Here is a 22,872-nt window from a genome sequence, read left to right on the forward strand (position 1 = left end):
CAACTTTCTTAAAAATAAAAATAAAAAATTATTGAAATGGTTTGCAAAAAGAAGACAAGAATATTATAATAGAAACATTAAATAAAGTCCCTAAAAAAAAAATAATAATAATTAAAGACCACAAATACACTTATTAACCCACCAAGTGATGGCCTTATTTTAGTCATTTACATACCTTTTTTAATTCAAGAATACTCTGATATTTGGGGGCTGGAATGGATGAAAAATTCCAGGGTAAGTCCCAAATCTCCTTGTTAAATTATTTTTTATGCAGTTTTTTAGTAGTAGTTTGGTCGATATATAATTGAGTCTCTCGTTATGAGAGTTAATAAAAGTCCTCTTTTGAGGTAATCAATCATCTTTTGAGGGTTTTTTGTGTTCTGTCTTTATGGCAGTTTTATGGTATTGTTTCTTTTTATAGGGTTAAAGTAGTAGGGAAGATAATGATGGTTCAAAAAGGTATATTTCATAGTATAATTTCTCTGTTTAAGATAGCTATAACACAGGTAGTGAAGATCTCCGCCCGTAAAGATGCACAAACATCGATGTTTATGAGGATTTTCATCTTTGAATCCATCCTCCAGGAGTTGCGCTCGAGTATGCTTTTATTTAGTTGTATTGGATGTGAATCCCCTGTACTCATATCCGATGTAGATGCCATATGACTACTTATTAATGAAATTCATCCTTCCTTGTCAAAAAATAATACTTTAATATTTATGCATGTACTCATAACTCATCAACACAATGCCGTTGCAAATCCAAATTCAAATTCATTCCATATGGAATAGATAAAATATCTTACATTCTAGCAATGCAATTTTATTCCCCTTTTTCATGCAAGAATTTAAACCCTAATTAATAGGACCATTTAAGATTTAATGGCTGAACTACCTTTTTTTTTGTTGCTGATGTTTGTCACATTATACTACACATAAAGATGGTGCCGTTGTGAATCTTGTGATGCCTAATATCATACATTCCGAACTATTTGTTATTTTTACATGACGCAACTAATTAATCACTTTAAATTAGTTAAACATTTATATTTCTAGTTCTTAATTAAGATTTTTATTATTTATTTATTTATTTATTTATTTAATTAAAACTTCTAAAATCCCTTATGTTTGGGGGTTATATAAGACAAGACCGGTGTGATACATACAACTATGGTAAATACATATTTTTTTAACTTCTACTACTATATTATACTTCTTTTTTTTATTATTATTTTTTTTTTAAAATTAAACATCTATACCTCAGCTCCTAGTGTTTTTATAGTGAAATAATGATGAATCCTTGATTATAGCCTTATAATTTCGACGGTGAGAGTACTAGAGTAGAATATAAATTATCATGACAACCTGTGTATCACCGTAGAGGTATGATCGAGTTTTTAGATTGTGTACGTTTTAAATATTTAATCCTTTGCAATTAGGTTAATGATTTTTATTTTTCTAAAAAGCATGCACATACTTTGGAAATAAGTACTTTTTGCATATATGTGTGGGCTTATCTTTCACGACATTAATCATATTATAATTAGTCGGTCAGTTTAGGGTCAGGTCATCATCATCACATACCTCATAACATGTCCTAGTAATATCATTGCTTCCAAATTCCATACTCCATCAAATATCAAATTGTACAAAGTCAATTAAGAGGGTTGTATGAGTCTAGTCACAAGTACATGGGTTGTTGAGAAGAATTAATTGGCCTGAAAATAGAATTTGTTTAATTATCTGAATTTAGGTAAAAAAACACCTCACCTTAGCAGGTTGCAATTCCTAGCTAGTTCATCAAAACCATACACATATTTGGTGTTGCCCATTGAATGTGCTGAAGATGACGGGTAAGTGAATCCGTGTACCTCTACCCAATGAATAACCGACACGTCGAAATTCTAACAGTTGAGTACGTTTTAACTTTTAAACATATATTGTGTATGATTATTGCACATATAGTTTAATAAGTTTTGTTTACATATATATATGTTGTTTAACTGTGCATAAATATAGACGCAATTTGTGGTATTTGAGGAAGGGTTTGTTGTGCTATTTTGTTACAAAAAAGTTGTAAGCTAAGCGAAAGAATGGCGTCTACTCCTGGTATTCTAACACATTGGCCATGGGAGCCTCTTGGAAACTTTAAGGTTCTTCTATCCTTCTCTCTTAGCTTCTCTTTCGCCATTTTTCGATCTAGATATGATGCATCTTTAGCTTTGTATGTTATATTATAAGCGCGTGTTGCTATGGTATGTGCTTCATGTATAGTAAATATATATGTTGGTGTAATATAGAAAGTACGCGTTCCCTTGTAGCTAGCTAGGGCACTTGACTACGATCTACTTCGAGTACTCGACTGATGACCCTTTCTCATTCGATAGTTCAATTAACTTTAAATGTTCTATTGTTAGGGACTAGGGTTAGTGCTAAATACTCACCTAATTGAGCCGTAATTAGTTTGATAGTACTATTGTATTGCATGGATTTGCATGAGTTTCAATACGTTTTTTGGTCTTTGAATAATACTTTTTTGTAAAAGATTGTTGAATAATTTACCACCTTTTTTGTTGTAATTAAGGCGGTGAAGTCGTGAAGGAGATCAATAAAAATGGCCATCTCTTTTGTGTGTGTGTGTGTTTTTTTTTTTTTTTTAAAAAAAAAACAAAAAAAAAAAAAAAACAAATAGATCATTTTTTTCGTTGGAATTTATTCATCGCATGCATGTGATAATTTTATTTTCAAATTAAAAAGTTGATATGTTAGAAACTAATTAATATTAGATGTATAAGTAGTAATTGTTGTGCATGAAGCTAAAATCAACCTACTCTTGGATTTGGCATGGGATTTCTTCTATCTCACAATTTTAGCTTGGTTTTTATTTAATTACTTGATTAAAATAATTTATACAAAGTTCATTTTGTTCCATTTAATTTGGCTTAGAGAAACTCCAAAACTGTCAACCTCAGCGCAGCATGATCGATTTATCGATGATCATTACAATTTTATACCTTTGTACTTTGATAAAAGCTGTAATAATCCTTGCTTAGTTGCTTAATTACATTATTAGGTCACTCCATATTATATACGAAGTAATATGTACTGTGAAGAAAATAACAATGAAAATGTAATTGTACAGATATGAAATGGACGTGATTTTCTTCTATATTAAGCTTTGTCTTAGTTCCCATCACATGAAATGGAGTAATGGACATATAATTATCGATAATTAAATTAGAAATTTAACCCATTTCTCTCTTCACTACGTTCTTATTCATTGATTTACTCTTATCAACTCACAAATCAATCTACGTAGTATTTAATTTAGCTTACTTAAGCAAAATAGATACGGTTTTTTTTTTTTTTTTTCAGAATTTATTTTTAAAAATAAAGATCAATTTGCAGTTTTGATTGGTCGAAAGGAAGGGTGTTGTACCACATAGCCTGTACAATTGTTGTAGGTGATCAATTGTAGCCATTGCAAAACTATCCTTTTTATTTGCGTAAATGAGGATTAATATTGGCCCTTTAATATTTTCAGAGCCAACGAACAGTTACAGTGCATGTGCATAGTATGACCAATAACATGAATAACAAGCCTAATTAATAAAGGAAATTAATTACAAGTTCTAAAAATGGAAATGTTAGCATAGTCTAACTTAGGTCATCTGCGTATGCTGCAGGACCAAATTCGGATGTATTAATTCCCATTAAAGATGTTTCAAATTGACTCTTACTTTCTATAAATACACAATTATACTCCGTACTTCATATACTAATAAAAAAATGAAAAATAAAAGAAATCAGATCGAGTGATGAGTAGTCTGGTACTAGCAACCAATTCAACTTGGTAAACTAGTAATAATGGATCATATATATGTCAAGTTATTATACTATTTTGGTGAATACAGTTGCTAGTAATTTTTAAACACCGAAATTTCCATTAAAAAAAAAAGAATTGCGTTAAAGGCACACCCACTCGATATTTTGATTGCTTATGTTACATATCATGTGTAGAGTAAATGCGTTAGTTATTTCTTTATCAGAGTAACATGTTAACTACGTAATACATAAGTAGAAATAAAAATAAAAAATAAAAAAATCGCAAAAAATTACCGGTGAGACATGTAAATTATTGATGTAACATGTTAATATTTATGTGACATGCAAAAAATTATCCATGGGACATGTAAACTACTGACGTAACATGTTAATAGTAATAATGTGACATGCAAAAAATTACTCGTGAGACATGTAAATTATTGATGTAACATTTTAATATTAATGTGACAGAATTTTTCAGTTTTAGATTGTATGTTACACTAATTAAATTAACAACTAATTTGTGCATTTGTTTTTTTTTTTTTTTTTAATTTTTTTTTTATATGTGGTTTGGGTGCAGTATGTTTTAGTAGCACCTTTTGCAGTCCACAGCTTATACTTGTTTGCTGTTGGAGCTGAAGACTGGAATCTTACCTATCTATTAATATTCCCATTTATGCTATGGAGGATGATTCACAACCAACTATGGATCAGTTATTCTCGGTATCGAACCGCCAAAGGCAACAAGCTCATTGTTGATAGAAGTATCGATTTTGAGCAAGTTGATAGGGAAAGAAATTGGTATATATACATCCTAACCCTTGTCAATTAATTTTGTCGTCGTGTCTAATTATTAGCTAGTATGCAACATATATATACATACTGGCTAGTATTTTAATTTCTTCAAAATGTGCTAGTAGAATATGTAAGGACTTGTTCGTTATGGTTTTAAAATAACGTGGATATTCTATATATGTTTGAATTATGTAGGGATGATCAGATACTGCTAATGGGTGTCTTATTCTATGCCGTCTATTGGGGAGTAGACATTGTAGCTAAGATCCCCTTTTGGAGAGCTGATGGTTTGCTATTGACATTCCTGATTCACATTGGTCCTGTGGAGTTTCTCTACTACTGGTTCCATCGCGCTCTCCACCATCACTACCTCTACTCGCGTTACCACTCTCACCACCATTCTTCTATTGTGACCGAGCCAATAACTTGTAAGTCATCACTACTTGGAGTATGTACTAGTACATATTTGTGACATTTTTTTTTTTTCATTTTTTGTGTTCATTGATAATTGTTGTGTGCAGCGGTGATTCATCCATTTGGTGAGCATATTGTATACTTCATTCTCTTTGCCATACCAATGGTAATAACTGCTCTAATTACTCGAACGGGCTCTATTGTTTCCGTGTCCATCTATGTCACATTCATTGACTTGATGAACAACATGGGTCACTGCAATTTCGAGGTCATTCCTAAATGGGCGTTCACCGTATTTCCTCCACTCAAGTATCTCATGTACACTCCTTCGTAAGTCTTTCTAGACTCTAATACTAATACTACGTAATAATTAGAAGAATTCGGTATGCCTAAGACATTTTTCACTTTAGATGTCCCAATCATGATTTAGTTGTGACAGTACGAGTTTAAATTACAATTATTTTTGTGTCATATTACTTTTATAAACAGCCTCACTCCATTTTTTTTTTGATTGCATCAGTTTGATCATAGTTTTTGCTGTGGTTACAGGTTTCATTCTCTGCATCACACTCAATTTAGGATAAATTACTCACTCTTCATGCCGTTCTATGACTATATCTATGGTACAATGGACAAGTCGACAGATACTCTGTACGAAACTTCTCTTAAGAAGCCAGAGGATGTGCCAGAAGCTGTTCATCTTACTCATCTCACAACACCAGAATCAGTCTACCAACTTAGGCTAGGATTTGCTGGTCTTGCCTCGAAACCCCTGACATCCAAATGGTATCTATGGCTCATGTGGCCTGTTACATTATGGTCCATGATATCGGCATGGATATATGGTCGTACATTCATCATCGAAAGAAATACTTTCAAGAAGATCAAGGCACAATCATGGGTTGTACCTCGATACAGGATACATGTAAGTAGTTTTATGTATACATAAAAATTAAGTTGTTAGCCCCTATAAAATTATAATTTCTTGTTAATTAAAGAAGAAAAGGTTGAAATTGGTTGTATTTGTTGGGCTGTAGTATCGATTACAATGTCAGCGAGAGGCTATCAACAAGTTGATCGAAGAAGCCATACTCGGGGCAGAGGAAAAAGGGATCAAAGTAGTGAGCTTGGGACTTTTGAATCAGGCAAGTTATGATTCTTTTTATCTTCTGCTATGTTAAACCAATGCATATATAGTTATCTTCTGATCACTGTTATTTCAGGGGGAGCATTTCAATAGAAACGGCGAAATCTACTTGGAAAGGAACCCTAAGCTCAAAGTGAAAGTAGTAGATGGTAGTAGCTTAGCTGTCGCGGTGGTGCTTAATAGTATCCCACTGGGAACTTCTCAAGTTCTGTTTCGAGGTCACCTCTCAAAGGTTGCTTATTCAGTTGTCTCCACGCTTTGTCACAAGGGCATCCAGGTAACTTCATACACTGATCTTACATGATAAATTCCAGTGAAAATGTATCATATTATTGTATAACCTATGCTTTTCATTTCATACTCAGGTAACTACCATCAAAAAGGCTGAATATGAAAAACTTAAAAAGGCTTTGACTACTGAAGATGGCAATAATCTAGCCCTTTCAGAAAAAGGCTACAATCAGAAGGTAGTTACTTTTAGCTTATTCAATAGCATATTAGATTGATTTTTTTTTTTTTTTTTTTTTTAATTATTAAGGGACTAAGGGAGTAATTTTTCTGTTGAATGCAGGTATGGTTAGTAGGAGAAGATTTGACAGAAATCGAGCAGTCTAAGGCGTCGAAGGGAACTATAATAATTCCCTTCTCTCAATTTCCTCCCAAGAAAACAAGGAAAGACTGCTTCTTTCTCAACACACCATCACTAGTTGCTCCTAAGTCTTTTGGAAACTTGCATTCTTGTGAGGTTTGTACAATATTTCCACATCTCCTCCAATTGAATTTGACATATAAATTGAAGTCCATTTACTCAAATTTAGTCCATATATGTATATTTGTGTAAGCAGAATTGGCTGCCAAGAAGGGTGATTAGCGCGTGGCGTGTGGCCGGGATAGTACATGCCCTAGAAGGATGGAATGTACATGAATGTGGTGATAGGGTCTTAGACGTTGACAAAATTTGGGAAGCTTCCCTTCAACATGGATTTCGCCCTTCCGGCTTGATCCCTGCTTAGTTGGTTTAGTTGTGATAAAATGCTACTAGTGTTCTATGCATATGAATTTTAATTAAGATGAACAAGCTCAGGAGGTCCATTTCCTGTCCTTCAGAACTTGTCAAGGTTTGATATATTTATTTATGTTGTGAGTTGTAATTTACGAGTGTTAAGAAGATCTTTGCTAGGGTAAATGTTTGATTGTAGTAATTAAGTATTAATTAAGAAGGGTTTTATGTTACATAGTACGTTGTGATGTGTAATCAACTCGGAAAATGATCTACGTGCAAGGCTTTGTTTGGTTGGACGAAAAATGTGTTTTTTTAAAGAGGATGCAATTTATGATTAATTTAGACAAAATCTACATGAGTATTAAACTGATAATGATATATCATAAATTTATTAGAGGTTAATGTAGAATAATCTAGATGAATAATGAAAAATTTAGTGTATATGTAATCTAGAAATATCATGAATGAAATTGAAAATCAAGTGATGTTGTATCTTGAAAAATCTTGTAAAATATATAAGAGGAGTGATATAGAAATATCTAGAAATATGTAATATTAGACAAGTGTAGAAAAATCTAAAAAGTGGAGAACAACTAATATAAATATGTTGTATGTGCAAGGGTTAGGAGGTGAGCTGATAATGCGCTCCACCAATGGTTGATAGAAACTAAGGGTTGTATCAAGAAAGTGAGATATATGAGCTCTCACGAGCTCTCACAAATATGTTGTACAATTTATGCTGAATTTTATAAAATTATAAGATTGTTACCTGATACTCAGGTATATTAAACTTCAAAATAATCAAGTGTGAGATTTTGTTTGGTTGAACAAAATGTGATTTTATTAAAATTATATTTGACATGTTATTCTTTGTTGTGATTAGTGATGTAGAATTTAGAAAAAACCTATACTAAATTAATAGTGATATATCATGGACGACAACGTGTTTTGTGAATGCAATTGATCATTTATTGTTATTTGTAGAATTCATCGGTAAAAAAATGTGATATAGAATTTAGACATAACAAAGGGAAGAAAATACGGAAATGGAGGATAGGTCAAGGGAATGGCATAAGTCGTGATAGAAAAAAATCAAATAATAAGGATAGAAACGAAAAATGTACAAGTAGTATATCTATTAACTATTATGCAGTATGTATTAAAATAACAACCAAATATATGTGATGTCAACATTTTATTTTATATTTTGGTTTTTTTGATAAAATTTTGGTTGCCATTTCATGAAAAAAATTATTCTTTTGTAATTTTATTTTATAAAATATGTTCTTATAATTACCTATTTTTTCCGAACTTTATCTATGTTACGGTTTTGCAAATGATTTTCTGAAATAAATTATTTTTACGTGTACGTAGCTTTAATTTCCAATCTTATATTAGTGTTTGATTAGTTGCATTGTAATTGGTTTTGGGTGAGTGATTCATATTGTAAATTATACCTAGTGAGAGTGAAGCTGAGTGAGTAGTACTCCGGGAGTATTGCTGGGACTTGAGTCTGGGAATCAAGTTGGATAGGATAGTAAAATTTCTATCAAGTTCAGGTTGGAATTTATGAGAAAGGTCTGAATGCAATAAGTTGTATTTAGAATATATTGTTTTGACTCATTATAGTAAAAAGTTTGGTTTAGGAAAATCCCTAGAGGGTCGAGGTTTTACTTTCAATTGGACTTTTGAAGGATTCCTCAACTCGTAAACTGCGTTGTGTGCTTTAAGTTCCTTTAAATTTTTGTTTTATTCCACGAAAATTGTCCTTATTGAAACTCACTACAATGCACCCTCTCTTGTAGTTGTTCATCTCAACTAATATTAAATGAACTTTAATATGAATATGATAGTCTTTGGCTCGACTCAACTTATTTACACCCTTAATAGCATACATACTCTATCTTTGAGTCTAACTCTTCAAAAGAGCACGACATTGATGCACAATTAATTAAGCAAGCTGTTGGCCAATTCAATAATTAGCTCGATTGCTGCACTATTAAAAAAATGACCCCATTTTTTTTTATCATTCGGGCAGTCCCTTTTAATTTTTTTACTATAAAAAGAACAATCCTATTTTTTCATTGTGGGTAACCCCTTATTTTACGATTTTAAAATAAAATAAAAAATATTAAATATGCAGAAAATACTTTTGAGACCTTACACCCACGTATATAGTTATACTAAAATTAAATTGGAAAATGATAAACATAACCTTTAGGGCTATGTATAAGAAACTCAAAAAGGAAATATTGAGGAAAAATTAACATTAATTACACCGATCTGCGTGTGATTTTATCATGAATTTTTAACTTACTTCTATTTTGAGAAGTAAATTTAATGCTTATACATAACCCTAAGGGCTACATATATCATTACCGATTATTTATTGGTCAAACTTATCAAAAATGAATTTTCTTTTTTCCTTTTTTTTTTCTTTACCGAAATTAACTATCTAAATTTTCGAAAACAGCGTGCTAATGATGTAGAGCTATATATGTATTTCTTAAAATTGTTGTAAATTTAATGTTGAGTTGTACATAAATATTGTTATATCAATTGGAAATAGGTGGAGTAACCAATTACTAGCTAGACCTTATATATACGTTATCATATTATGTTTAATCTAGGACAATATATTTTTTTTGGTTGCAGCTGTGATTCATCCATTTGCTGAAATCATAGCATATTATGCTATCCTTGCATTACCATTGCTGGTAACCACTTTCATGGGAGCTATCTCTATAGCTACTGTGGCGTTGTATATCACTTACAACGACTTGATGAACAACATGGGTCATTGCAACTTTGAGGTCATTCCGAAATGGGTGTTTGTTATGATTCCTCCACTCATATATCTCATGTACACTCCCTCGTAATTAAGTAACTTAACATGTACAATACAATTCTTGATCTATTTTGAAATGCACAAAAGTAATAAGCTCTATTTTGTTCGACTTATTTCAGACAAAATAAGTACAGATAAGTTCAGACAAATAAGTCGAATATAACAAATCCATTTCAGGACAAATTACTATTTACTACTTTTTGCTTTGACAGGTATCACTCTCTGCATCACACCCATACTTTTTGCTTCGACAGGTATCACTCTTTGCATCACACCCATTTCAGGACAAATTACTCTCTTTTCATGCCATTCTATGATGTTGAAACCCATTGTATGTAGCCCACTTGTGAGTGTCTCATATTGGAGAAAGAGAAGATGTGGTTTCACTTTATAAGGTAGAGGAGTAACTCCTACTATTGCCAATTGGTTTTAGTATGGAAACTCCTAAGCCTTGTTTGTGGACCAAAACTCTCCTCCTCTTTGTTCGAGTTGCCTAGGCCCATTTCATATTCTCTTGAAATTTAACATATGATTACATATATGTAACAATGGATAAATCATTAGATATAGTTTATGAAACTTCTCTGAAGAAGCCGAAAGATGTTCCGGATGTGGCTCACCTTACGCGTCTAACAACTCTGCAGTCTGTCTATCATCTCCGGCTTGGGTTTGCCTCCCTTGCCTCGAACCCCCTGAACTCCAAATGGTGCATGTGGCTCATCTGGCCTCTAACATGTTGGCCCACGTTGGTAACTTGGGGCTATGGTACTACATTCATCGTCGAAAGAAACACATTTAAGAAGCTTAAGGCACAATTATGGGTTGTACCACGCTTTAAGAAAGAAGTAACGAACTTTCACTAAGCCATATTAAATTTCAATATGATCAAGTATATATATATATATATATATATATATATATATATATATATATGACATATTTATAGAATTGGAACTTATATGTTCTTTTGCAAATTTTGGTGTAGTATCTCTTACAAACGAAGCGAGATGCTATAAACAAGTTGATTGAAGAAGCCATACTAGAGGCAGAGGAGAAAGGAATCAAAGTAGTAAGCCTAGGACTTTCAAATCAGGCATGTTAATTAAGTTATGATTATTCTTTTATTTTATGTTATGTTATTAAACCAATGAATATATAGCTAACTTTTATCTTCTGATCACTAACTTTTTTAAGGGGGAAGATTTCAATAGAAACGGCGAAAATTACATGAAATGGCACCCTAAGCTTAAAGTCAAAGTGGTAGACGGTAGTAGCTTAGCAGTCGCGGTGGTGCTTAATAGCATTCCAGTGGGAACTTCCGAGATTATGTTTAGGGGTAGGCTGTCGAAGGTTGCTTATTCCATTGTTTCGGCGCTATGTCACAAGGGCATCCAGGTAGTAAATTTGTGCCTTTTATGGCCATGTAGTACTGTACTAAAACTCCAATAATATTATTGATCGAAACAGTGGCGAAATTTACTTGGAAAGGCACCCTGACAGTAAAGTGAAAGTGGTAGACAGTGGTAGCTTAGCTGCATGTTGCAGTGGTGCTTAGTAGTATTCCTAAGGGGACTTCAAAGGTTCTCTTTAGAGGCAGCCTCTCTAAGGTTGCCTATTGCATTGTCACCGTGCTGTGCCACAAGGGCATCAAGGTAATCTATTGTCATCCATCTAGTTAAACATACGCTATCCATGTGTCCAAAATTACTTGCTGTTACTACACGTAATCAAGTTGATAGTATATACTCCCTCCGTCCCTTAATTAGATGCAATGCCTACTTCTTTTTATTATGTGAGTAATAAATGCTAGAAAAAAGCGTCTAATAAAGGGATAGAGGGAGTAATATATATAATCTCAAAGTAATAACTTGAACAAAGGTAGTATCGACGACTGTTGTCGGTCTTATTAGACATTTTAATTAACCTTAACTATGTACTAACCCAATCTATGCATGCTCTTAACCTATAGGTTGTTACCATAGAGAAGGATGAACATGAGAAGCTTAAGAATAAACTTACGAATGAATATGGCATCAATTTGATCCATCCAGAAATGAATTACAATCATTACAAGGTAATTTGTTCGGAATTAGATTAAATCATTTGCTAGCTAGCCAGTGATCAAATGGAAAAAACTAATACTACATTGCACCTTTTATACAGGTATGGTTAGTTGGAGAAGATTTGACAAAAAATGAGCAATCTATAGCATCGAAAGGAACAATATTTATTCCCACTTCGCAGTTCCCTCCAAAGAAAACTAAGAAGGATTGTTTCCAATTGACTGCACCAGCTGTGTTGCCTCCCAAATCTTTTGGTAACTTGCATTCTTGTGAGTTTGTTGCTCAAAATCTATCGCGATTTTTCATTTAATTATTGAAGTACGTCCTCCGCTAGCTACTATCTATAGCTAATTTAACTACCCTTTAATTTCATTGTATCTATCAGAATTGGTTGCCAAGAAGGGGGATGTGTGCGTCGTGAGTACCCGGAATAATAGTGCACGCCTTGGAAGGGTGGAACGCCAACGAATGTGGTGATGATAAGATCTTTGACATTGACAAAGTTTGGGAAGCTTCCCTTCGACATGGATTTCGCCCATTCTTGACACCTTCCTTATAGATTAATTAGCTTAAAATTTGAATATGTTGTGTTTTAATCATTTATGCCTACTCATATTAGTTAACTATATGTGCTCTTAATTATGTCAGTTATGAAGATCTATACTTAATTTGCTATGGTATCTAATTGTTATTCGCAAGAAAGTAGGTGTGGCAAGCATTGCAGACAAATTAAGGAAAAATTGCCTGCGTTGGTTGGTTTGGGCATGTAAGACAGAGACCTGAGGATGCACTGTATGAATAGTGGAAGAGTGGAACCATGAAGGGGTTAAACGGGGGAAAAAGAGACCGAAAATGACTTGGTTGGAAAAAAGTTAGGAAGGATATGAATTATATGGATTTGCATGAGGATGGGGAATTGTATCGTAAGGGATGGAGGAGGAAGATTTTGGTCGACGACTACACGGAATAATCAGTTTTGATTTATATAGCCGACCCCACTTATGAGATTAAGGCTTTAATTGATTGTTTTTTATTTTGATTGATCTTGTTGTTATTTCAAATCTATACATAATACGAAGTATATAAAAGAAAAAATAACAACAAATCTATTGTATGCAAATTGGGAAACTCCGTTACTTACTCATTGTCTACTTTTGTTTTAACTTTTAGGAGGATTGAGTAGCGTTATGCAATGTATCATATAATAATATCATATGGATCTTTCAATATAATATCAAGACAATATTGGATAAAGCAAGGGTATCAGTATAAACTAAGGACCCTAATAAGACATTATCTATCATGTTTTTTTTTTTTTTTTTGGTTATTAATCTAATATTTTGTGGGCCAGACACTAAAAAACCAACTTTGATACATCGAAGTGGTAAAATAAATAAATTTTATGTTATGTATGTACAATGTAATTATTATACTACTTTTGTTTTATATTACTCGTAACAAAGAAGTATTATTAGTGAGATATAAAATATTTCTTTGTTACAAATAATAAATTGTATATACATAGTATATACGCAGTATTAGACAACGAAATATATAGTATCTACTCCGTACACATAGATATTTAAGGGGGCCGACCAGCCCCTTGCCAGCTCAGCAAAAGTCTGTCATTGGGCTTAGTGGTACACCCCCACTTCAAATTAAAGAGACCAATTGTGTCCCTAACAATTCATTTTTGTGGGGTTTATGATATAGTAAATCTTCAACTTGAAGAATATAGCGACGTAGTCCTGAAAGTATGTATGTCAAATTTGCAACATACATGTTTGATTTGCTCATAATGCCCTCGCTTATTCGGGAAAGAGAAATTAGTACTGGATTTGGAAATTCAATATTCCCCTTCTCTCTTTCCCTAAACTATACCTTTTTTTGGTTCATGCAATCCTCTACGGCTCTACCAAAGGCACATTATTTGTTTTAACCCTAAATAATTGCCTACTTACAAATTAAAGCAATATTATGATATTATAGGTCGGTTAAACAATGGCGCGATTGACTTAAAATCAATATTTGATATTTATATTATTTGCGACCCCATGAAAATCCAAACACAACTTACACCTAAAATATTGGCACAACCCCCTCCCTAATAAAGGATACTCAAAGGACTGTAACCAGATTTCAAATATCATCATTGAAGATGACAATCTCGTAGTCATCAACACAGTAAAAGGTCTTGAACCCCCAACAAAAATTAAAACTTGTCATTATCAATAGATCAATAGAGGCAATTAAATTTAGAAGACCTTATCCATCGTCTTCGATGTACATATACTGATCATGTAATAGCCAACTACTCGTCGATTATTAAAAGTGATTAAATGCATCGGGTAATTCATTCAAGAGAAGGGCCTCCTTATGTAAATATATTTTCTTATCTATCATTTAAAAAAAGGGGGTTAGATCATTTGTAGATATTAATATATGTACAAGTACAACATAAAGACTAAGAAAATGGCAGGTGAGGAATAGGTCCCAATCAAATATTTACCCTTTATGAATTTATATTATGTCACTATTTATTATAATTATTATTGCCTTTTATTTATATCACCTAATTATCTACGTGGGGTTATATGCATGGCCAGCTATGAAGACAATAAATTATCATGCAGTACTACATACTAATCAATAACTTTAATGTATGGCTATTTACCTAATGCAAAAAAAAAAAAAAAAAAAAAAAAAAACTTTTCGGTTAAAATCTGCTTATGTAGTAAATAAACATTTACCAACATACGAAGTACTATATTGTTCAAAAAAAAAAAAACATACAAAATACTATATACTGTATATTATAATGTAATTTGTTAAATGAGCCAAAATTATAGACTTAATTAGCTTCCATGTTTGGCTCATTAAGTCATTTTTGGTGATCAATAATATGCTTGTTTGGTAGTCAGTTTTTCAAACTCGTTTAAAAATAGAAAAGCTCGAACTTCATTCCATTCTTTACAGAGATTTTTTTAATATCACTTATACGATATTGTAAGTACTAACGTACATAGTATTGTACATGTTTTATCGATTTGAACTCGATCTAACCGAAATTTTTTAAAAACAAAATTAAAAGCGTAAACAAAGTAATTAAAGAGGGACGACGAGCAGAACCAGCCAGACGATAAGCATCTTTTTAACCTGAAATTAAGTTGAAACCAAAAATATTAAAATATGCATAGTACTAGCTACAAGCCTACAAATATCTAACAAGCTCAGCACGAACAAGATTACAAAAAATCATATCATATGCTATGCTAGCTAGTTTCATGCACGTGTCGAAATAGTCCAATTAAGAGTCTATTAGCTGTTTGTTTACAGTTTGTGCTTTATTTCAAGTGTAATTACTTGTAGTAATTCATAATTTGTGGTAGTTATCTTTCTTATCAATTATAACAAATACCATACAAGTAGACACATACACTGATACACAAGTGTGCACTGTCTACCAGACTAGCTACCACTATGTTGTGGTCCAAAATACACGTGGATAGCAAATACAACATCATGTATTAATATTTTACCTGTTTTTATTAAATTTTTGCCTTGAATATATCCTTACTATCATTTATTTTCGATCATTTAGTTTTAATTATACTTCAATTACAATAGACACAAAAAATATCGGATCTAAATATTAGATCTAAGGCTAGATTATACGATAGTGGGAAGGAATAGTAGGACTTTCCATGTGGGATACTTATATCTTTTTAAAGAAAAAGACAAAGGTTTGTTTAAGAGTTTAATTTGGTTACGTATAGATCGAGAGGACATAAGAGAACAAAACAAGAAACAAAAGTGCTCACACCGTTTGCTTTTGATTGAGATATTTTACCGCATATTAAAACAATAATACGGAGTAATTGTAAATTGTGAGATCTGGTTAAATTTGTGTTTAAAAAATATAATATTTTATTATATACTACTTTTGGTCTTGAAAATTCGACTCATTTATATATGGTCAAAATAAAATAACTTTACTTATATTTATAAGCTATATAATATAAATGAATAAGCATGTGAGATTTTATATCAGATTTTCCTTATTATAAATAATCCAAATATTAACTTTTTATAATTTTCATTTATACACAATCCGAGTTATTCATGGTCAAAGATGTTCATTGAAAACCGCGCAATTGCAAAGTGAGTCGAACTTTCAGGAACGGGGGTGGTATATAGTTTGAGATACTAAACTATAATAATGTATTGATAATTAAGCAAAAACGTAAATGTATAATTATATAAATCAATATAATTACTTAGTATAAGTAACATATTGTGAAGAGAGTAACATATTAAAAAGGCTTATTGTAATGAACCGAAAGTCGTTAAAACAAAAAAAGAACCGAAAGAGTAGTCGAAAAGTTCTTGAAACCTAAAATCAAAGGTTCAAGATCGAATTGGAACGAAATCGATTAGAATGAAATTTGGAATCACACATTTTAGTGTAGCAAGGATCGGATCCAAAGATTTTCTATTGTGCATTTGGTTCGGTTTTGTTATTAAAAATCAAGGAATTTTTTTTATTAGTACTCAAGTATTTTTTTTTTTTTTTTTAATACGATATTATCCTAAATTCAATATAAAGTCAATGATGTAAAAAAAATAAATAAATCATATATTCAAGTTTAATATTTTTTAACTTAAGCGAGTATAAGTGCATAAACTTAAAGCTCGCTTAACTAATTTCTATTATACGAAGAAATTGAGTCATTGGCCTAAATGGGAATTTTAAATTATAACTTTACTTGATTTTTACTTCTCTCGACTTATTTTATCTTATCTGAACTAATTAGATCTTATTAAAATTTAGGTAACCCTCATCAGAATTTAACTGAACTTGTCTGAATTTACTATAACTTAATAAGTATAAGTTGAACAGAACAGACTCTTAAAACTCAATTTTCTAATAACAAAAGTTTTTTTTAAAGACCAGATATAAAACGGAATTTTTTATTCAATTCGATCCGAACCAAAATCTGCACACCCTCGGCTGTCCAATTAACTCACATGAAGACTAAAGGCCAAGAAATGAACGTACAAGTGTACAACCCAACCTTTTTACAGCATTGCCTCTCTAGTCTCTATATATAGCTAGTGCTCTTGTGCTAGTATCATATATACATCGTGCCTTATTATTATTGTTTATAACGACTAATATTGTCGTCTAAAGAAATAAAGTGTGTACCGTTTTATTGAGAGAAAAATAGTATGGCTTATACTCCTGGTTTTCTTACGCACTGGCCATGGGAGCCTCTTGGCAACTTTAAGGTTTAATTTCTCTCTTTAATTAGCTTCTCCCTCCATTCTAATTGTAAATTAAACACTTAATTAATTACATTAATATGCCATATATTTTGTATCATCACTTGTATATGTCTAGTAGCTAGGGTTATCTTGCATGGATTTGCATGCTACTGTTGGAAACAATAATAATGTCATTATGAAAAAATTACTTGTTGCTTGCTTGTATATATTGTTTATAGATGTGACAGAGGCTAGGCCAAGTCGAGGTAAAAAAATTAACGATGGAGATTGGAGAGGCAGAATGTAGTGGCTTGTCCTTCACTTCATTATTTTCAAAAAACTTATTATGTTTTCGTAAAGAGAACTTTTGTTCTCTTTATTAACGTAATACGACACGTTTATCTTTGTTATGAAGGGAGTATATCTTTAATTTAGGTGAAAATGACCCCTCTACTAGTCTTAAGATTCATTTTATTTTTCTTGTGCATTAACGAATGATAACTATCTTTTTGGAATGTAGTCTAATTTAACCTTAGCCAGATATAATTATGTTGTTGCTAGGTTACTAACACATAATGTTGGTTATGTTGTTTTTTGTGTGATGAAGTATATATTAGTGGCACCAGGTGTGATTCACAGCATATACTTGTACGTAGTAAAATCAGAGAATAGAAGCCTTTTTTACCTCATCATCTTCCCATTTATGCTATGGAGGATGCTTCACAATCAGATATGGATCAGTTTGTCACGCTATCGAACAGCTAAAGGCAAGAACCTTATTATCGATAGGAGCCTCGACTTTGAACAAGTAGACAGGGAAAGAAATTGGTACGTGACATTAACAACCTTAACTCGATCGATCACCATTCTATTTATTCTTGAGTTTATTTGCCCATGGCCAGGCTAGTTCCATCCATCGAAATCTTTCAAAAAGATTGAATTAATCTCTTATGGTACAAAGCTAAGTATGGTTAATTTTGTTACGTTGCAACTCTATATATATCCTAATTAATCAGGCCGTATACACTTCAATAATCTATTTCCGAAATTGAGTACTTATTCATTAGATTATATCAGATAAAACTACTGAAATAAATCGATTTGAACAAAGGTTGTAAATAGGCCAGTAGATCGATCATTTAGACGTAGATCATACCTACCATACATTATACTCAATATTAAATAACACATTCCTACATTAATTAGCTAATCTTGAATGGTGAAATTGTTCAATTTATCAGGGATGACCAAATTCTGCTAAATTGGATCATATTTTACGTAGCGTTTTGGACTTGGGATGCGGTTAAGCAACCGCCTTTCTGGAGAATGGATGGCCTAATTCAAACGTTCTTACTTCATATCGGTCCTGTGGAATTCCTCTACTATTGGCTACACCGAGCATTGCACCATCACTTCCTCTACTCGCGCTACCACTCCCATCACCATTCTTCCGTCGTCACTGAGCCCATTACATGTAAGTTGCATATATATGCAATATACTATAACTACTTGAAAAATTAACACGCTATAATGTGTCATTTCTCTATCGATGTTATGTATGTTTACTCGTTACATCTCACTACTACAAAATAGGTCATATAGAACGCCTAAAATAGACAATTTATCTATTATATGATACTCCGTCCCTTATATGATTTGTTCTTTTTATTGTATTATTTTACAGCGGTCATTCATCCCTTTGCTGAGCACATAGCATACTTCACTCTTTTCTCCATACCATTGCTAACGGCATCATTCACTCGAACTCACTCCATGGTTGCCGCCGGTGTCTATATTACTTACATCGATGTCATGAACAACTTGGGTCATTGCAACCTCGAGATCATTCCTAAATCGGTGTTTACCATATTTCCTCCTCTCAAATATCTCATGTACACTCCCTCGTAAGTACGGTGTTAAACTCTATAGATAGCTTCTCGATAAGTAGTCTAATCTTAACATTTATACACATAATCTTCTTCTCGAGACCTAATTATATTGTAATTTTATGATGATTATTGCAACAGGTATCACTCTTTGCATCACACCCATTTCAAGACGAATTTCTCTCTTTTTATGCCATTCTATGACTACCTCTACGGAACAATGGACGAGTCCACGAATTCTGTCTACGAATCGTCTCTCAATAAGCCGGAAGATGTTCCTAATGTTGTCCACCTTACACACCTAACAACACTGCAGTCAGTTTACCAATTAGGGCTAGGATTTGCCTCCGTTGCATCAAGGCCACTTAACTCAAATTGGTACTTGTGGCTCATGTGGCCTGTCACATTGTGGTCCTTATTCGTCACATGGGTCCATGGCCGGACGTTTATCGTTGAAAGAAACACCTTCCAAGAACTTAAGTCACAGTCCTGGGCTGTACCGCGGTACAAAAAACAAGTAAGTTGTTAGGAACATAAATTTCTCAGTTCACCTCAACCATCAGCGCAGCTTAAGTTTTTTGTTGAGTTGATCATTTAACAATTTTTTTTCTTTAACTAACATATTTAGTGTATGTATTAGTATCAATTACAATGGCAACGAGAAGCAATAAACAATTTGATCGAAGAAGCCATACTAGAAGCCGATAATAAGGGAATCAAAGTAGTGAGCCTTGGACTCTTAAACCAGGTAAGTCATGATTATTATCTAAATGATTAAAATCAATTTTGATCTTTGAGATCGAGCTAGTTTTAACTTCCCCATTTCTTCAGGGAGAGTTCTTAAATAAAAACGGCAAAATCTACTTGGAAAGGCACCCTAACCTTAAAGTGAAAGTGGTAGATGGTAGCAGCTTAGCTGTCGCGGTGGTGCTTAATAGCATACCTAAGGGGACTTCCAAGGTTCTCTTTAGAGGTAGCCTCTCTAAGGTTGCTTATTACATTGTATCCGCGCTATGTGACAAGGGCATCCAGGTAATTTTCCGATTAGACTGGCTTGTTTAGGATCTTCATAGCTTTATTTTCCCTATGTTATGCTTTTACAGCCATGCTTCTTACATGTTATATTCAGGTAGCCACCATAAGGAAGGATGAACATGAGAAGCTTAAGGCGAAATTTGATCTACTAAATGAAGATAGCACCAATTTGATTTTTTCATCAAAGAGTTGCAATAATTATAAGGTAGATTTTGGCTCTTAGATTCAATTTTATATCTGTCACATATCAATATTGCAAATTTGCAATATGAAGAGTTTTACACTTTCCAAAAGAAAAATATAACCATTATTGACATCATAATTAATACTCTCTCCGTTTCGGTTTATTAGTCTCATATACTATTTTGGGCATTTCAAAAAGATCTACCCATATTAAATGTATTTCACTTTAGCTAAGTTTTTATTTCCTATTTTATACATAATAAATTCTAATTGGTTAAATTAATTGATTGTAAATTGATGACATGACTCTAAGTAAAGAAATTATTCCCTTGAATTATGCAATTATGGTTGACGGTTTCCTAAAAAAAATCAAAGAAAATTAAATAAGGCAAAACTATTTATGAATTGTTGTTGACTTTAATGTTAGATATCAAATATTCTTCTTTTCTTATTTCATGTGATTGATTTCATATGGGATTATCATATTGAAACAGAGGGAGTAATTAAATCAAGATTTTTAAAATTATATGTAGAGGAATCTAGCTTAAAAATGTCTCACATTGTTGCTTTTCCTAGAGTATAATTAAATCAATCATTAGATGATCCAAAGGATTAATTTTAATAGTCTTTTATTAGAAAAGGCTTTAATGAACAAGGTCGCTATATAATAGGACTGAGTTAAATTAGGCCAAAAATATATTAAAAATCAAAGAAAATTACATACTTGTATATGTTTTGTATTATGTAACTTTGTACTCATTTATTCTTGTCGTAGTTTCTTTCCCTTATGATCTACCCTTGGCAATTTAATGATAGGTCCATTATAAACCCGCAGCAACCGACTCAATTAGACCCAACCCATTTCGACCTTTTGAAAAACAACCATCTTACTATACAACCCGACCTACTAATAATACCGACACTGAGCTGACTCGACCCTTTAAAAAATTAAACCAGATCCATCCGATCCAGCTATTAGCCTATTACATCATAAGATTAGTTAGTTAAGAATAATCTTATGATGTGACCAAACATTCATAACTGACGTTAACTTGACAGCACCCTTAATTGTGAAAGAGTATGGTTTGTTGAAAGAATGTATTAATTGCACCTTTTTTATACAGGTATGGTTAGTTGGAGAAGATTTGACGAAAAATGAGCAATCTATTGCATCCAAAGGAACACTATTTATTCCTTTCTCGCAATTTCCACCCAATAAAACTAGGAAGGATTGTTTCTATTTGACTGCACCAGCTATGTTGGCTCCCAAATCTTTTGGTAACTTGCATTCTTGTGAGGTTTGTTGCACAAAATCTATCGCGATTTTTTATTTAATCATTTAAGTACATCCATCCGTTACTATATACAAGTATACTTTTTCTAGAGGTAGTCTCGGTAATCAATTTGACAAACAAAATTTGTTTATCAAACGGCAAAATGGTAAATAAAACAACATTTAAGTCTAGTCATCATAGCATTTTCGTAAGTATATCAACAATAGTGAGATCCATATTTAATACAAAATTGTTGATTTATTTACAAGTTTGCCATTTGATATCAAATTGATTTACCGGTATTTTCTGCTTTTTCTAACCAAAATAAACCCTTTCTTTTTTTGGTACATCAGAATTGGTTGCCAAGAAGGGTGATGAGTGCGTCGCGAGTAGCCGGAATAGTACATGCTTTAGAAGGGTGGAACGCTAGCGAATGTGGTGATAAAATTTTTGACCTAGACAAAGTTTGGGAAGCATCTCTTCGACATGGATTTCGACCTTTCCTTAGTCGTAATTAGTTAGTTAAGCCCGTACAATGTTTTTCTTTTTTTTGGAAAGTTTTAAAATACTACGACAATATGTATTTGCAACATTATTACTAGTGCATTCCTCAAGTTGCAATTAAAAGAGAATAGAGGAAACTAAACAATAGATTTTATGGCAGGCCATTTGCCTAGCTATAAGATATGTTTCTCATTTTTCTTTGAGTCCAATGTTCGTGGCATTATTATGTTATGAATATACTATCAAATAATTTGTAAAATGTTGGTTATATATTACTTTGCTTCTATTCAAAAAGAAGAAAAAAAAAACCCTAGCCGTCTCTTCTCTATCTATTTTTTCTCTCTAGGGTCTTTAAAAAAAATATATATGTTTCATAGGCCGAAAATTTGGCTATTTCCGACCCTTTTCCTTTAGAGTGTTTATGTTTTTGCTATTGTATTCAACTAATCTACACTCTTTGAAGGTAGTAAGTACCCGACACCTATAGTGGGTTTGAGGGTAATAAGTGCCCCTATGGTGGGTTTTGTTCCAGTTTTGTTTTTGTTTTATTAATTTAGTATGATACAAGTTGTTTCATGGTAAAGATTTGTACGGGATCGAAAAAGAGTTTAATCTTTCGTTTACAATCAGA

The 22,872-nt window shown here is 32.5% G+C and overlaps 2 protein-coding genes and 1 pseudogene across 2 annotated transcripts; all 3 read left to right on the plus strand.

The window, feature by feature from the left end:
* Positions 1-2,092: 2,092 nt before the first annotated feature.
* Positions 2,093-7,193, plus strand: LOC145585532 (very-long-chain aldehyde decarbonylase CER1-like). The gene is made up of 10 exons (XM_081642231.1): positions 2,093-2,152; positions 4,405-4,625; positions 4,815-5,047; positions 5,141-5,363; positions 5,583-5,958; positions 6,071-6,178; positions 6,257-6,457; positions 6,546-6,647; positions 6,752-6,925; positions 7,026-7,193. Exons 1-10 carry the CDS (start codon positions 2,093-2,095, stop codon positions 7,191-7,193), a joined length of 1,866 nt encoding a protein of 621 aa, XP_081498357.1.
* Positions 7,194-7,787: 594 nt separating this feature from the next.
* On the plus strand, positions 7,788-12,653 carry LOC145584398 (very-long-chain aldehyde decarbonylase CER1-like; annotated as a pseudogene).
* Positions 12,654-17,248: 4,595 nt separating this feature from the next.
* LOC145585533 (very-long-chain aldehyde decarbonylase CER1-like) lies at positions 17,249-22,545 on the plus strand. Its single transcript, XM_081642232.1, has 10 exons — positions 17,249-17,383; positions 17,967-18,187; positions 18,601-18,833; positions 19,044-19,263; positions 19,387-19,762; positions 19,886-19,993; positions 20,077-20,277; positions 20,375-20,485; positions 21,588-21,761; positions 22,091-22,545. Exons 1-10 carry the CDS (start codon positions 17,324-17,326, stop codon positions 22,253-22,255), a joined length of 1,869 nt encoding a protein of 622 aa, XP_081498358.1. The 5' UTR covers positions 17,249-17,323; the 3' UTR covers positions 22,256-22,545.
* The last annotated feature ends 327 nt before the right edge of the window (positions 22,546-22,872 follow it).

This window comes from Chenopodium album, chromosome 16, assembly GCF_948465745.1.
Source record: "Chenopodium album chromosome 16, dcCheAlbu1.1, whole genome shotgun sequence".
Classification (NCBI taxonomy): domain Eukaryota; kingdom Viridiplantae; phylum Streptophyta; class Magnoliopsida; order Caryophyllales; family Amaranthaceae; genus Chenopodium; species Chenopodium album.